General features: G+C 49.6%; 1 protein-coding gene across 1 annotated transcript in view; it reads left to right on the top strand.

Moving 5' to 3' along the window:
* Positions 1-17,587, top strand: part of CCHCR1 (coiled-coil alpha-helical rod protein 1) — a 58,969-nt gene that overhangs the window by 11,696 nt on the left and 29,686 nt on the right. Inside the window, exons 2-5 of the mRNA XM_088481487.1 lie at positions 12,789-12,857; positions 13,815-14,010; positions 15,921-16,191; positions 17,034-17,209. Of these exons, the coding sequence (XP_088337613.1) occupies positions 12,803-12,857; positions 13,815-14,010; positions 15,921-16,191; positions 17,034-17,209 (698 nt within the window). The 5' untranslated portion in view covers positions 12,789-12,802. The remainder of the gene's footprint in view (positions 1-12,788; positions 12,858-13,814; positions 14,011-15,920; positions 16,192-17,033; positions 17,210-17,587) is intronic.

Here is a 17,587-nt window from a genome sequence, read left to right as displayed (position 1 = left end):
TATCCTCAACCTAAAATCTCTGAACAAGTTCCTCAGAGTGCCCAGATTCAGGATGGAAACTTTGCAATCCATCATTCTGGCTATGGAACCTGGGGATTACATGGTATCACTGGGCATTCAGGACGCATACCTACATGTTCCTATAGCGCCTTCCCACCAGCAGTATTTGCGGTTTGCTATACTGCAGCAACACTTCCAGTTTCAGGCGGTGCCCTTTGGCCTCTCCACGGCTCCAAGGGTATTTACCAAAATTATGGCTGTCATGGCTGCCCATTTGCGGAGTCAGGGTATACGACTTTTCCCGTATCTCGACGACCTCCTCTTGCAGGCAAACTCTCTGGAGGTACTTCTACAGCATCTGCACCTGACGATCGCTTGTTTGCAAGTGCACGGGTCGCTGATAAACTGGAAAAAGTCCTCCCTAATTCCCTCAGAGGATGGTTCATTTGGGAGCCCTTCTGGATTCTCATCAGCAGAGGATTTCTAACCCCAGAAAAGATCTCTCTGCAACTGCGGGTACGCAGTTGCCTGAGCAGCTGCCGGTTCACTCGGGAATGCGGGTTCTAGGATGCATGGTGTCCACATTCGACATGGTGGATTATGCCCAGTTCCATTCTAGGCTCTTGCAGGGGCTGGTCCTAACGGGTTACCGCACCGGATAAGGACTCAGATGCTGGTGCTGTCTCCGGAGGTACGCCTGTCTCTGTCTTGGTGGCTTCAGACAACTCATCTCACCAAGGGTCGCCCCTTTTGGATCCCGGACTGGGTTCTTCTGACAACAGATGCCAGTCTCCGGGGTTGGGGCGCAGTGACATGTCTGCACACGATTCAGGGCTGTTGGACGGCGGACAAAGCAATTCTCCCGATCAACATTCTGGAACTTCGGGCCGTGTACAGGGCCTTCCAGTTATCAAGACAAGTTCTTCAGGGAAAAGCCGTGCAGGTTCAGTTCTGACAACGCCACCACGGTGGAGTACATCAACCATCAAGGGGGCACTTGAAGTCGAGCAGCGATGACAGAGGTGCAACACATCCTGTCTTGGGCAGAGTGCCACCTCCCGGCCATTTCGGCAGTGTTCATGTCAGGAGTCCGCAATTGGGAAGCGGACTTCCTCAGCCGTCACGACGTGCATCCAGGGGAATGGTCTCTTCACCAAGAGGTGTTTCAACTCCTTGTGGACAAATGGGGCCTCCCAGAGGTGGACCTCATGGCCTCCCGTCACAATCACAAGCTGCCTGTGTACGGGTCCAGAACAAGAGATGCCGAGCAAGCTTGGTGGATGCTCTGTTGGTGAAGTGGACCTTCCAGTTTGGGTATCGGTTTCCTCCAATATCCCTGCTTCCTCGAGTTCTTCGGAAATTCAAGCAGGACGGTGGCACGATCCTGCTGGTGGCTCCGGCTTGGCTTCGAGGTCTCTCCATCGACACTCCGTTCCTGCTGCTTCAACGTCCAGACCTGTTGTCTCAGGGTCCTTGCCTTTACCCGGATCTGGATTGTCTGTCTTTGCTGGCGTGGCTCTTGAGACATCCATCTTAAGGTCCAAGGGCTTCTCTAGCTCCGTCATCCGCACGATGCTTCGGGCACGCAAGACTGCCTCAGCCAGAATCTATAACAGAGTGTGGCATACCTATTTTCAGTGGTGTAGCTTAAGAAATTACGACCCTCGGGTGTTTCGTATTTCTAGGATTTTGCCATTCCTTCAGGCTGGTTTGTACCTCGGCCTAAGCCTGGCCTCGTTAAAAGTGCATGCATCTGCACTGTCTGGGTGGTTCCAGCGACGGATAGCTCCGCTTCCGGATATCCGCACCTTTTTCCAAGGTGTCCTCTGGATTCAGCCTCCCTTGTTCCCCTAGTGGCGCCTTGTGATTTGGCGGTTGTTCTTCAGGCCCTCTAGGGTCTTCCTTTTGAACCGCTTGATTTAGTGGAGCTCAAGTCGCTTTTTCTCCTGGCGATTGCTTCGGCCAGGAGGGTATCAGAATTGGGGGCGCTCTCCTGTCATCCTCCCTTTCTGGTATTTCACCAGGACAGGGCTGTGCTTCGCACTCGCCCTGGGTTTCTACCTAAAGTGGTTTCTAATTTCCACATTAATCAGGAAATTATTGTACCGCTCTTTCAGTCACCAGACCTCTCGGGTGGTGAGGCCTCATTGGATGTGGTCCATGCTCTCAGGATTTATGTGGACCAGACCAGTTCCCTTCGGAATCCTTATTTGTACTCTTTGGATTTCACAAGAGGGAATGGCCAGCCAACAAACAAACTGGCTAGATGGCTTCGTATGACTATCTCAGAGGCTTACACACAGGCAGGCCTGCCTGTTCCGGCTTCTGTTAAAGCTCATCTACTCGGTCTGTAGGCCCCTCGTGGGCAGCTCGCCGTGGCGCCTCGGCTGTTCAGCTGTGTTATTCGGCCACGTGGTCTTCCATCCAGACCTTTCTGAGGTTTTATGCTTTTGACACCTTTGCCTCTCAGGATGCTTCCTTTGGGCGCCAAATTCTCCTCTCAGTGCAGGAGCATCCCCACCCTTAAATGACTGCTTTGGGACATCCCCAAGGTCTCCCTGTGGAGCCTATGGACCCTGAAGAAGAAAATGAGAGCTATGGTAAGAACTTATCTTTGTTATCTCTCTTTCCTCGAAGTCCATAGGGTCCACGGGGCACACGCACCTGGCTTCATATGGGCTGTGTTACTGGTCACCGGTTTTCCATCTCCCTTTCTGTGAGTGTTCCAGTCTTCCTTCTCTCTTTTTTTTGGCTACTTAACTGAGGTGCCTATGGCTCGGGGCGGGATATAGAGGAGGATGGACCCAGTGCATCCTGGTAGCTAAAGCTTTTAACTGCGTTGTGCAGGTGGATCCAGATCCAGCTATACCCCAAGGTCTCCCTATGGACTTCGAAGAAAGAGATATAACAAAGGTAAGTTCTTACCATATCTCTCATTATTTATTATGTTTCCTCCTTTATTAGTAGAGTAATATATTTAATTGGAACTGTGTAAATGATTTGGTAATAAACAAAAAATTCCCCTTTGTGTTATGCACCTATATTATGGCATGGAGCAGTGATTTATACAGCAACCATACGTAAGGATGGACAGGTGGGCAGAATGCCTCTACTGTGTGATAGGCACCAGTTTGCTACATCAACAATAACACCGTTTTGATTTGAGGATTAGGACATCTGAATGATCCAGATGTGTTGTATGTCCACATACAGTACAATGAAAGGGTTTGTGCTTTTGCTGTAGAAATTGTCCAGCGATGGCAGCGTTCAGTACTTTTTCATTAATTTCAAAGCTCTTTAGCTCCATCTGGGGGCCTTATTCAGCAGTGCACGCTGAACTCTGATTCCCAAAACGGAGGATTGTCGCCTCCGTTGGTGGAGGGGAGGGAAGAGGCCAGGGTCTCCCATCGGGTGACAGAGATTTCCTGGCCACTTTGTTGTATCAGTGGCGGCCGGCTTGCGTGACCCCATGGGTCTCTCAGCCAGCCAATGTTATCGCAGATTATCCTATGCTGCGTCCTTGGACGCAGTTCGCATAAGTAAAGCATGCAGGAGGCATAACTCTTCCTGCTGCATTACCATAATTGCAAGGACGGAATTGCTAAGCTGCTTGCGTGCATACATCATATATCTATAGCTTGCATGCATACATCATATATCTATAGCTTGCATGCATACATCATATATCTATAGCTTGCATGCATACATCATATATCTATAGCCTGCGTGCCTACATCATATATCTATAGCTTGCGTGCCTACATCATATATCTATAGCCTGCGTGCCTACATCATATATCTATAGCCTGCGTGCCTACATCATATATCTATAGCCTGCGTGCCTACATCATATATCTATAGCCTGCGTGCCTACATCATATATCTATAGCCTGCGTGCCTACATCATATATCTATAGCCTGCGTGCCTACATCATATATCTATAGCCTGCGTGCCTACATCATATATCTATAGCCTGCGTGCCTACATCATATATCTATAGCCTGCGTGTATACCACATATATCTATAGCCTGCGTGTATACCACATATATCTATAGCCTGCGTGTATACCACATATATCTATAGCCTGCGTGTATACCACATATATCTATAGCCTGAGTGCATACATCATATTTCTACTTCAGGGTCCATAGGGTATCCACAGGATACCTTGGGGTATAGGTGTGACGTCAGTCGCAGGGCACCAAAGAGTTAAGCTTTCAGCCTCCCAGGATGCACTAGGTCCCCCTCCTATACCCCGCCCCCAGGCCAAGGCACCTCAGTTTAGTTTGGTGCCCGGCCGGAGTCGGGTGCACCTGTTGGAGTGGGGGCTAGAAGAGCCCCTGAAGCTTATTCTTCATGCAGCTGTGGCTGCACAACTGGATGAACAGCATGGACAGTCAGTCCTGACGTCCATGCTGTCTTCCCTACACCCCGCCGGTACCAGAACGCCGGTACTGATCCGGGGATGCTGGTGGGCGTCTGGGGTCACAGCTAGCGGTGACCCCAGATGCTCCGGACCATGGCCGGATTCAAGGGGGACAGAGGTAAGCAGCGGGGTCCCGCGGTGGGTCCCCGCTGATCACATGGTCCTAAGTCCCCAGGCAGGGGGCTCCCTGGGGACTGGCTGCAGCGTGGAGCCAGGCGACCAACCTGCGCTTCCACTACCCCCTGGGACAGCGGACCGCAGCAGAGCGGTAGCGCTGCGGCGTCCCAGGGGTTAAATGCATGCCAGGGGAGCGCGCCTTCCCTGTCTCACAGCCGGCGCCTCCCCCGCTGCACACAGCCCTCTCTGCACTGTGCTGACTGGTCCTGTGTCAGCGCTCCTCCCCCAGGCCAGCTTCTCTCTGCTCCTCGGCGGCCATCTTCTCTGCAACGCATGGTGAACGCTGCTGGAAGTCTGGAAGGAAGCATCGTGGTCTGGGTCCCCCCGCATACCTCTCCTCCGCTGTGGCTCAGGTCTGTGTATGCAGCGCTGTGTCCTACCAGGCCCTGTGTCTGTGTAGTTGAGTGATCAGCGCTGTTAGTGCAGGAATTGTTATTTCTCTGCATTGTATGTGACTGTGCTAGCGCTGCCTGTAACTATTCTTCACTAAACTGTCAGCTTTATTACTGTCCCTGTTCTTTCTGCTAAAGCCCTTGCGGTGCGGTGCTGCAGGGTGGTCTCTCGCCTATTTAATACTTAATTGGTGAGAGAGGTCACATACGTGGTGCCATCATGTCTGAAAGTGATTTTCCCCTCCGGCTACAGTGTACCACGTGCAAAGTACCGTTAGCGGAGGGGGAGGGTAGCGCGGAGGGCCTTTGCCGGCAGTGTTGTCCATGGCGCGGCCTATTACGGTTACAGCACCGGTACAGGAGCCGCCCTGGGCTTGTTTCGCTCAGGCGTTAACAGCTTTAGTGGGCCAGTTAGCTCCGCAGCCCGCGTTTACTCCGATGGGTTTGTCCCAGCAGTCTGTGGTGTCGTCACCCATGCAGGGGTTCCCACGACAATTGGTGGTACCCCACAGTCTCCCTATTTCCCCGCTCCCGGGTTCTCAGGAGCCAGCGTGGGTTAACTCCCTGACGAGTTCTTTACAGCACTTGTCGGATGTATTGCAAGGGGAGTCTGTGATGCGGCCTCATAAAAGGCCGGTGGCGTCTCTGTCCGCTCCTTATGAGGATGACGAAGGGACGTCTGATGATGGGGAGATTCTGGATCCTTACGATCAGGAACCTTTCCATACTAAGGACGCTGATGCTAAGTCCAAAGTATATATTCCTGGACTTATTCGGGCGGTCCGCACAGCCTTGGTGATTGAGGACGAAGTTCCCCCAGCGGCTAAATCTAAGTATGCCTTTTTCAAAGATGTGAAGGGCGATGCCACAGTCTTTCCTCTTTCGGGTCAGTTGGTGGACCATTTAGAGGAGGCGTGGAAACAACCTGGCAAAAGATACCAGCCGCAGAGACGCCTGGCGGTGGCTTATCCGTTCGCGGATAATTATTTTGCTAAGTGTGAATCCCCTCCACAGGTGGATTCTCACGTGACCCGTCTTGTCCGTAGTGCCACATTGCCGATGCCATCCATGTCCTCCCTTAAGGATGCTACGGACCGCAAGGTAGAAATCTGCCTGAAGTCCGCTTATTCCCTTGCAGGGGGGGCAGCACGGCCGGCTATGGCCATTTGCTGGGTTGCCAGAGCGATGGAGCGCTGGGCGGATTCATTAGAGGCTTCTTTTGAATCCGACTGTCCGGCCGAACAAGCGGAGTTGATTGGCAATCTCCGTGATTCGGCCACCTACATCAACGAGGCGGCTCTAGACATTAGTACTCTGGTGTCTAGAATTTCTTCAGCAGCGGTAGCTGCTCGTCGCACCTTGTGGCTGCGATCCTGGAAGGCGGACGCAGATCCAAGAAAGGTCTGGAAGCGTTGCCGTTTACCGGAGAAGTTCTCTTCGGTCCGGATCTGGATAAGATTGTGGCCACGCTGGCGGCAGCCAAATCTGCTTGTCTCCCGTCGGCCGCTGCTCCTTCTGGTTCTGGACCATCGTCCTTTCGGTCATCTAGGGCCCAGGGCAGGCCCAAACCACAGTCGTTTCCTCGACAGGCTGGCCCTAAGAAATCGGGCAAGCCCCGGAAACAGGCATGGAGTACCAGACGTCCGGCCCCCAAGCCAGATGACAAGCCTGCGGCCTGACGGTCCGGGTCTCCCCTTGGGGGATCCCAGGGTGGGAGGCCGCCTGCTGCAGTTCTCCCGGTGTTGGTCGTTCACTACGACAGACACTTGGGTTCTGGAGGTGGTCTCTCACGGGTACGCCCTCTCCTTCCGGCACAGACCCCCGGCTCGATTCTTCACCACGGGTCTACCATCAGACCGGAACAAGGCTACGGAGCTGCGGAAGGTATTGCACACTATGCTCCAGGCTGGAGTTATAGTGCCTGTTCCATTCTCCCAGAGGGGCCAGGGTTTCTATTCAAATCTATTTTTGGTACAGAAACCCAATGGGTCATATCGTCCGATTCTCAACCTCAAAGCACTCAACAAGTCTTTGTGGGTCCCGAAGTTTCGGATGGAGACCCTACGGTCCATCATTCTGGCGCTGGAACCTGGGGACTACATGGTGTCATTGGACATACAGGACGCTATGGCGGTCATGGCGGCTTCTCTGCGGCTGCAAGGAGTCCGCATGTTGCCGTACTTGGACGACCTGTTATTGGTGGCAGGATCTCCAGAGCTCCTGTTACACCACTTGGACCTGACCATTGCACTGCTGCAACGGCACGGCTGGCTAATTAACTGGCAGAAGTCCACTCTAATCCCGTCTCGGAGGATTCTGCATCTTGGAGCCTTATTGGACTCGGGACAGCAAAGGATCTTCGTGACGGAGGACAAGATCTCTGCTTTACAGTCAAGGGTGCGCAGTTGTCTGCACAGCCGCCGGGTGTCCTTACACTCGGCGATGAGGTTACTGGGCTCCATGGTGTCGGTGTTCGACATGGTGGAATACGCCCAGTTTCACTCTAGACCTCTGCAGCACCTGATCCTGTCCAAGTGGAACGGGCTGCCTCAGTCTCTGAAGTTCCAGACGATTGTGCTCACCCCGGAGGTTCGCCTGTCCCTTGCGTGGTGGTTAAAGATGACCCACCTCAACAAGGGACGTCCGTTCTGGGTTCCAAATTGGGTCCTGTTGACAACGGACGCCAGTCTTCGAGGCTGGGGAGCAGTTTCGGGTCCACACTTGTTCCAGGGCAGGTGGACACCGACAGAAGCGGAGCTTCCAATAAATATCTTGGAACTCCGTGCGGTCTTCAATGCTCTCCTGCAGGCACAGCGGTTTCTCCAGGGTCACCCGGTGCAGGTCCAGTCGGACAATGCTACCACCGTGGCCTACATAAACAGGCAAGGAGGAACTCGCAGTCGGGCGGCTCTCGTAGAGGTCTCTCGGATCCTGGTTTGGGCGGAGCGCAATCTTCCGGCCATATCAGCGGTCTTCATCCCGGGAGTGCTAAATTGGGAGGCGGACTTTCTAAGTCGCCAGGACGTTCATCCAGGGGAATGGTCCCTGCACCCGGACGTTTTTCAACTACTGGTGGACAGGTGGGGTCTTCCAGAAATCGACCTCATGGCGTCCCGGCACAACAACAAGTTGCCGGTGTACGGGTCTCGCACAAGAGACGAAGGGGCGTCTCTGGTGGATGCTCTGTCCGTCCGGTGGACGTTCAGGTTCGCATACCTGTTCCCTCCGGTCTCCCTTCTTCCACGGGTAATCCGGAAATTCAAACAGGAAGGAGGGACGCTCCTGTTGATAGCTCCCGCGTGGCCCAGACGGCACTGGTTCTCAGACCTTCAGGGTCTGTCCGTGGACAGTCCTCTGCGGTTGCCGCTACGACCGGACCTTCTGTCTCAGGGTCCTTGTCTTCACCCGGACCTGACTCGGCTGTCTTTGGCGGCGTGGCTGTTGAGACGGCCATGCTGAGGTCCTGGGGGTTTGCCAGCTCTATGCTGTGTACCATGTTACGAGCTCGGAAACCGTCTTCCGCGAGGATATACCATCGCGTGTGGCATACGTTCTTCCAGTGGTGTCGACCGAGAGGTTATGCACCGCGGGAGTTTCGTCTGTCTCGGATTCTCGCCTTCCTGCAAGCGGGACTAGATCATGGGCTTCGCCTTGCTTCTTTGAAGGTACAGGTTTCGGCCCTATCTGTCTGGTTTCACCGTAGGATTGCTACAATCCCGGATGTGCGCACCTTTATGCAAGGTGTTCTCCGTATTCAGCCGCCCTTTGTTCCACCTGTGGCGCCTTGGGATTTGGCTGTGGTCCTGAGGACTCTCCAAGGACCGCCGTTTGAACCACTGGGCTCAGTGGATATTAAATGGCTAACAGCTAAGACTGTTTTCCTTCTGGCCGTTGCTTCAGCCAGACGTGTTTCTGAGTTAGGGGCTCTTTCTTGTAGACCCCCTTTCTTGGTTTTTTTCATGGGAACAGGGCAGTGCTCCGCACTCGGCCCGAGTTTCTCCCCAAAGTTGTTTCCCAGTTTCAGGTTAACGAGGAAATAGTTGTTCCGGCCTTTAACTCACCGGGTCTTTCCGTGGGTGAGGCCTCTTTGGATGTTGTGCGGGCCTTAAGGACTTATGTGGACCGCACTTCTTTGTTTAGGAAGTCGGACGCTTTGTTGTCCTCTATGGCTTCTGTAAAAAGGGTTGGCCTGCTTCAAAGCAAACTTTGGCAGCCTGGATCCGTATGGCTATTTCTGAAGCTTATCTTCATGAAGGCCTACCGGTCCCTCCTTCTCTGAAGGCTCATTCCACTAGGTCTGTGGGTCCTTCGTGGGCAGCTTGACGTGGTGCCTCGGCAGTTCAGATCTGCAAGGCTGCTACGTGGTCTTCTGTCCATACCTTCGTGAGGTATTACAGGTTTGACACCTTCGCCTCTCAGGATGCTTCCTTCGGGCGGCGGATTCTCCTTTCTGCACAGGAGCGTCCCCACCCTTAAAGGATACTGCTTTGGGACATCCCCAAGGTATCCTGTGGATACCCTATGGACCCTGAAGTAGAAAATATGAGATATGGTAAGAACTTACCCTTGTTATCTCTATTTCTACGAAGTCCATAGGGTTCCACAGGACTCCCGCCCTGTCGCACCTGTGCTGCAGATGGGCTTTGCTCTGGTCACCGGTTTTCCGTCTCCCTCTGGTGAGAATGTGATTCTTGTATGTGTCCAGATCTTTGTTCTCTCTCTTCCTTCTCCTCCTCCGGCCTATGGCTTGGTAACTAACTGAGGTGCCTTGGCCTGGGGGCGGGGTATAGGAGGGGGACCTAGTGCATCCTGGGAGGCTGAAAGCTTAACTCTTTGGTGCCCTGCGACTGACGTCACACCTATACCCCAAGGTATCCTGTGGAACCCTATGGACTTCGTAGAAATAGAGATAACAAGGGTAAGTTCTTACCATATCTCATATTATCTATAGCCTGCGTGTATACATCATATATCTATAACTTGCGTGCGGCTTTGCAGTTCCGTCCTGTGCTGAATCAGGCCCCTGTGTACAAATAGGAAACACAATGAGACATTGGGGAGAAGAGGACCATAGCAACCAATCAGATTTGAAGTAGAATTTATCAATTGCATTCTATAAAATGTTAGGTAGAAGCTGATAAGTTGCTATGGGAAACATCTCCACTGGCCTACTTCACTCTTTTCACTGATACATCTAAATTGTGCCTGATGCTGATTTGGATGTAGAATTGACGCTTTTAAAAGCCATAGAAAATAGCGCATTTGCACCTGTATCCTGAGGTGAACGTTTCGTAAGATGGACCCAGTTCTGCATTGGTGGCATATGCGTCTGTTATTTACATGCCATGTGCCTCAGATACACATAGACCCAGTCAGGTAATAAGCACAAGAAAAGTTTATCATTTGTTAGTGAAAAAAGCATTTTGTTTAATATGAATAAAAATCCTTTATGATAAAGCAGATCTAATATTTATTTCTTACGTACATACACAAAAACAGACAAATCTCAGGTGCACAACTCCAAATTATTGATAATATATAAATGCAATAAAATTTTGCAATCAATAGAGGTTTTTAGCATAATCTTGACCAAGGTTATGGGCCTACTCACCATATCCAGGTAACCTCTGTAGGGTAGGTCCCTAACATAATAGGATTCAAATCCAGAGCGCAGGACACCCCCAAACTAGCCCAGCTAAGCCGCCCCAGGGCACCGCCATAGTAAGAAAAATGCAGTGTAAAAGAAATAGTTAAGAGCAGCCACAGCTGCATATAAAGAATGAAAATACAAAAGTGAAGTACATGTATAATAAACAAACAGTGAAGGGTTAAAATGTGTTATAAAAGAAAAATGTTTTATAATGCGGTGCCCTGAAACAGATCAACCAAAGCAATCCAGGGGGACCCACGCCCCAAAAATGAACCAAAGTTGCACTACAGTATATTACTTGTAGGACTTCTCTAGAATTGTGCCTAATACCAGTGTGCATATACATTACAAGTCTCCATGCTATATATATATATATATATATATATATATATATAATATACACACACACACACACACACACACACACACACACACATATATTCAGGGTGTGCAGTCCAGGAATCTCTCCCATATACTTTCTTACGTACATATAAAGGCTATGATTTTTTTTTATTTTTTTTTAAGTATGCCCACAAAAATCATATAATATAGGCACAATCATTGAAAACAGCACCTATGGAATGCAGAGGAGACTCCACAATCAGCCAATCAGAATGAGCTAGTTAGTGCTGTCACCGTCATCAACGTGTATTTTCCTCAGACACCTGCAAGTAATACGGCTGCTGACAAGTGTATTTGTGTGTCTGTGCAGGTCTGCATCTGCTTGAAGCTTCACTTTAATTGGTCCATGTAAGACAACCCCATTCCTCTCCCGCCTCACCTCTACAGTCCCAAGCAGGCTCAAGCGTCATACGTGTGCGTGTGTTTGCACATAGCTTTAGGTTTGATCCCCTAACAGAATACAGCCTATTAGATGTACGAATGTGCTTATTGTGTTCTGTGTAAACTCCTAACAGGCTCACTAATAATCACTTACTTCACTCTCCCATATACAAACACTCCTCTCTTCAGGAATGTGGTACATTCCGTACAGCAGCCATTTTCTCCAGCAGAAACATTGTGGGGGCCATTACATAACAAACTGCATTTAAAACATGAAAATTAAATGATTTGAGGTTTTATTTTTTTTTTTGTTAATTTTGAACAAAAAGTTGCAGAATGTTGACTAAATATACAGTATTATCTCTCTAGATACCAACTGTGATTTTATCCCTGGACCAGTAGCTGGAAAAGTAGACTTAAAATAAGTATAATTCCCTCATAGAGATCAGATTAGGCCTTGTCTATGGTTTGCAAGCAGGATCCTGTGTTATGTACTTCAGGCTTCTCCTGTTCTGATTTAGTATAGTATTTTTTCTATAGGGCTTTGTGTGTGTGTTTTTGTTTTTTTATATATAGATTTTATGAAAAAAAATAAAATAAATCACAATTAAATAAAATACACAATAATTGAACGTGCACTGCTTTATTAATAAGACAAGCCGACAAAATACAGTTTTTGATGAATTTACCCCCTCTAGGAATGCTGCAGATTTCAGGAACACTGGGCCTGATTCAGAAGATGGATTCTAATGCGATTTTCACGCCGATCGAACGATTGTTTGCCATCGCGCATGTGTATAAGCCGCACTGCACGTGCGCAGCGATCGCATTGTGATTACAGACGCACAGAGGATTCCATCACAAAGTGACAGGCTGTCAGCGTTTGGGGGTGGTAACGGGGAGTGGTCAGAAAATACGCAGGCGTGACGACTGTTTAAACGCCGTCACATGGGTGTGCATAAATTAGCCACTGCGAGTGCATACGCACCTCTGCGTGTATGAAGAGCTCCCAAGGCTGCGGCAGCTCAGACCTGCCGCAAGGCCAAGATAGCCTCCGATGTTGCGGTGATGTTACCGATATTTACGCAGGTATACGTTGTCGCTCGCAGGTAAGAAGGCATCAGTGGGTGTCCTTATGCTCGGGTGATCTTTGCTAACAGCATATCTTCGCTGCTGCGTTGCTTATGACATTACAACTGCAATTGCATTAGCGTCCATCTCTAAATCGGGTTCTCTGTGCGGGAAATGCACCAAGGACCAAGGAGTTGGGAGAGTTTTGTCACCACACTGTACCATGCTGAGGAAGATGTCGCTGCTTTAGAAATAAAAGCTAATACTTTCAATATTATCTATTTCAGTATACTAACGAGTGATGGAGAAGAGAGCATTAAATCCGCCATCTGTGTTCCTCGCTCCCAAGGGAGTGGGTAAGTGCCTTGAGCAATGACTGGTCACTGTGCCTAACACTGAACTCCCTGTTGACCCTGTGGCTTCGTCTCCTTTAGCTTTCATTACTGATGGAGGTGGGTGCAGCAGGTAATCTGCTTATTTTACATGCACTACAGGCTATTGGGCAGAGAGGGCTGACTGGTGGCCACGTTCTCGGTAGCCTCCAACAGTTAAGCAGCCTCCCGAGGCCCAACTCGCAGGCGGGGAAGTGTCTCTTCACCTCATGCATGCCATGTGTCCATATTAGACGGCAGATAAGAACCACTTGGCCCATCTAGTCTGCCCCTTTTCATGTATCCTTTAGGCAACTTCAACCCTATTTGCTCCTTACGTCTCTCTTAAGGACATTCTTATGCCTATCCTAAGCGTGTTTAAATTGTTCCACCGTTTTAGCTTCAGCCACATCTGATTGACACCTGCCAAGTACATGAAAAAATGCATCCATACTATAAAGTAAAAAGCATATATGGCGTCTACTTAGACTTCCGTGACAAAGAAAATAAACCTGAGAAAGGAACCCTGGGGCCTTAAATTCTTATGGAAATAAAACCTCCTTGGGGCCTTCTAAAAATATGTAATATAAATTCCTGCCTACATTTGCTGTACACAGCAACTCCTTTATAGACTTTCATGGTTCTAGTCATTGATTTCACACATTTCTCTTATCTATATTTTACATCAGTGGTTCTCAACCTTCAAGTTTTCCCAGCAGGTCATGTTTTGAGGATTTCTGTCTGCGGAAGCAGGTGGGATAATTACTAACCCAGCAAGATACAGATTAACTCACCTGTGCATGTTTAAAGAAATCCACAAAACATGACCTGTAGGGGATTACTGGATTTGACAACCCCTGTTTTACATCATTGTTCTGTTTCCTTTTTTCATTTGGTGCCTCCCCTACCTGTACATTAACGCGTACCCGTTCTCCCATCCAGGTCACAGCGGGCTGATCCCTCCATCTCACTTTGAAACTCGTCGGCAGACGTCAGCTCCGCTCCTTCCTGTGCCACCCCCGGCATCACCAGCTGATTCTGAGCCCTGGGAAGAGCTGGCAAAAGAGCTGGCAAAGCTGAAACAGGAGAACGAGGAGCTAAAAAAGAGACCAGACAGAGGGGATAAAGCTGGAGCCAGGTATCCATAACATTGGCTCACATGCAGACATGCCACTTACCCCCTGTAGATTTGTCCTGTGCTGAAGCTGGCGATTGACAGACACCATTCCGTCTTGTTTTTAGTATCCAATAAGTCCAATGTCTGCACCAAGTGCCTGATTCAGAGCCGCTCGTAAGCGGCCGCTCGTTCGCTCCGAGCGATGTTCGCACATCTGCGCATGCGTATGGGTCGTAATGCGCATGCGCCAACCAGTCAGTGCGGTCGGAAATCATGTGCTCGCAAAATAGCGAGTGCCTGCTAATTTGAGTGACAGGATGAGGCGTTTGTGGGTGGTAACAGGGGAAGGTGCTTGAAAACGGGGAGTGAAGATCCGAACGCAAGCATGCCAAAAGGTCAAAACGGGCGTTTTAAGGGTGTGCATAATTAACAAAGCAGCGTCATCGACCACGTCACTTGGTTGTCGTTTAGCCTGAACTGCTCGCATGATTGCAGTAGGAAAATGCTACCACAAGAATAGCGAGCAGTTCAGACGCCTTTCGATGTACTCGATTAATCAAATAAATAGCGGAGATGACGTATGATGCGAACGGCCAAGGGGCGTCTTTACAAAATAGCGAGCGCATGTTTCAGACATAGAGGCGTCAACAGACTGCAAAGAGCGAGCGCTCAATTTAAATAACCAGCCCCTTTTTCTGAACGAGCGAGCGCAAATAGGGTCCGGCTCTGAATGAGGTCCCAAGTTCAACTCTTATTGCATTCCATTGCCTGCAACTTTTTCCAGTTGCATTTGAATATAAAACTTTATTCTTATGTAGATACAGCCAAACAGCTTAATTGTATTGCCTTAACATGTTATATGTTAAAATTTAGGCTAACATTCATTATTTTTCTTTGCCTTTAGCTGAAGTCCCAGAGTTTGACCCTCTATCATTGTTTCAGACACTGACGACCAGTTTTCATAGATCTAGTTAAATACATTTTTACAGGAATGATCAGTAACATCGCCGTCCGGGTTTTCAAAGAATGATTGAGGGAACCATGGCCCTCATTCAGAGCCGCTCGTTAGCGGCAGTACGCTCGTTCCGAGCGATGTTTGCACATCTGCGCATGCGTACGGTTTTTAGTACGCATGCGCGAACCAGTCAGTGCGAACAAAAATCGTTTGTACGCTATATAGCGAGTGCCTGCTATTTTGAGTGACAGAATGAGGCGTATGTGGGTGGTAACAGGGGAAGGTGCTTGAAAATGGGGAGTGGAGATCCGAACGCAGGCGTGCTTAAAGGTCAAAACGGGCGTATTATGGGTGTGCATAATTAATACAGCAGCGTCATTGACCACGTCACTGGGTTATTTTATAGCCAGAACTGCTCGCAAATTTGTGGTAGCAAACACCAACCACAAGAATAGCGAGCAGTTCATACGCTGGTCGATGTACTCGATTAATCTAATAAATAGCGGACATGACTATGGTGCGAGCGGCCAGGGGGCGTTTTTAACAAATAAACGAGCGTATGTTTTGCTCGCTCGTTCAGACTTAGAGGTGTGAACAGACTGCAATTTGCGAACGGATCATTTGAATAGCCACCCCTTGTTTTTGAACGAACGACCGCAAATAGCGAACGGCTCTGAATGAGGGCCCATGTCCCTGCTAAAGCCGGGAAACGCTTGTAGCTCCTCGATCGCCAAGTAAACAGCCCTAGCATACTGCCTGGCATATGTTCTTATCCTATACTCTCTTTCTGGAAACAATTTTCAGTGCCTGAACTACCATTGGGCATCTCCAGTCTACTTTACCCTTAGTATGCCAGAGTAAAGTTTGGCTTGGAATAACGGTATTTCCAATGAAAAGGGGGTACCATAGATGACTGCAGTGTTGCCTCTGTGCCTATATGTAGATATTCCTGTCCATGTGCTGATATTTACTGCAGGTCTCTGGATCGTCGTCATCCTCCTGACGTTGCACCGTCTGAGTCTCGTGCCTTGGAAATTATTGCCCATCAGATGCGTGAAATGCAGAAACTAGAACGGGCAGTAGCTGACGCCCAGGATAAAGAGGAGGAACTGCGCAGGCTGGCACAGGAAGTACAGGCATTGAAGCTGGTTGTCACCAAGGCTGGACAGACAGAGGAGAGAAGGAAATTAGAGGAGGAGAGGAGAAGACAGGCTGAGGAGACCGCTGAACAGCAACGGCTGGAGGAGGCAGGTGACGGGGAGACTGGATATGTGTCTGCTGTATGTTGTGTGCACTTTCCTGCACAGTACACTGTATACTGTAGGTGTACTAGCTTGTGTGAATGCACATTTATTGTTCATTTTCCTGCTGTTAAGTTTTGTGATTTATTTTTTTTCTTTTTCATCAATCTCTATGGTGCACATGTAATGGCAGACTCTGACGTTTTTCTTGTACAGTTTAAAATGAAGAAAGCAATCAACTGATTGGTGCCTTATGGCGTTTTTGCTCAACTACCTGTGCACATTTTGGCCCTCATTCAGAGGCGGTCGCAAGAAGCGATCGCTCTCTCTGAATGAGGGCGGCCGCTTCATTTTTGAAGTGCGGCCTCCTGGTCGTTAGTTAAGCTGTGGGTTACCACCCACAGCTTAACGTCCGACCAGGTTGATGATCGCGATGGTGATCACCATCGCGACCATCGGGGCTTGCGACGAGACCCTAAGGTTGGGTCTCGGCAGCCGCAAGCCCCAGGAGCTTCCTGCTCTGATCGAGCAGGAAGCTCCCCATTGACATCACTGATGATGTCAGTGTGGCCGCCCACAAAACGGTAGGCGTTCCTTAAGGAACGCCTCCATTTTGGAAACCACCCCCCCCGCCCGTCTACAAAACGGGGTGAGCTGTCGATCAACATCGACAGCCGCCCCTTTTGTAGCGAGCTCCGGAGCGAGAGAGTTTCGGCCGCTGCGCATGCGTAGGGCTACCCATCGACCCAGTTGCGAGCACATCGGTGCTTGCGACCGGGTCTGAATGAGACCCTTTGTCCCCAGTTAGGAACAGAACAGGGAATATAAGTCTTTTTATCTAATTTCAGCTCCGATTATTGTCAGAGAGTCACAGGATGGAGTTGGATAGCGTAAGGAGCAAAGAGCAAATCCTGGAAATGGAGCTACGGGAAGTACAGGAGCAGAGAAGGCAGGAAGTGACGAGTCTGACAGAGGAGCTTCAAACAGCCAATCACAAGAGGGAAACTGCGGAGACACAACTGAGGTATGATGCATGTAGCCCAGGCTGTCTCAGGTTCTCCTATTTTTTTTTATATGATAGTTTTTTTGCAATAGGAGCCCAGACATATATAGATTGTGGGGTTTTTACTCCGTAACAGATAGGCCGGCAGGCTTTCCGCAGGAAAAGTCAGTCTAAAGACATATGTAGTAAATCAGTCAGGCTGGGTTGTTATTAGCAGGGTAAGAAGGGTAAGAGCTCTCAGGGATTTTTGGGCCATATGCAGGTCAGAGTAACAGAAAAACAACATATACAGCTCCCCTGGGCATCAACCAAACAAAGTGAACAACTTTTAAAAGGGGTCCTGTCCTCAGGTGAAGCCCGGAGCAACCAACTCCTTGCCTTCAGCACATTGGACAGCAT

The sequence above is a fragment of the Taudactylus pleione genome, unplaced genomic scaffold, assembly GCF_031769625.1.
Source record: "Taudactylus pleione unplaced genomic scaffold, aTauple2 ptg000274l, whole genome shotgun sequence".
NCBI classification, from domain to species: Eukaryota; Metazoa; Chordata; class Amphibia; order Anura; family Myobatrachidae; genus Taudactylus; species Taudactylus pleione.
The sequence above is the reverse complement of the archived record's forward strand: the minus strand, read 5'-3'. Positions and strand labels throughout refer to the sequence as shown.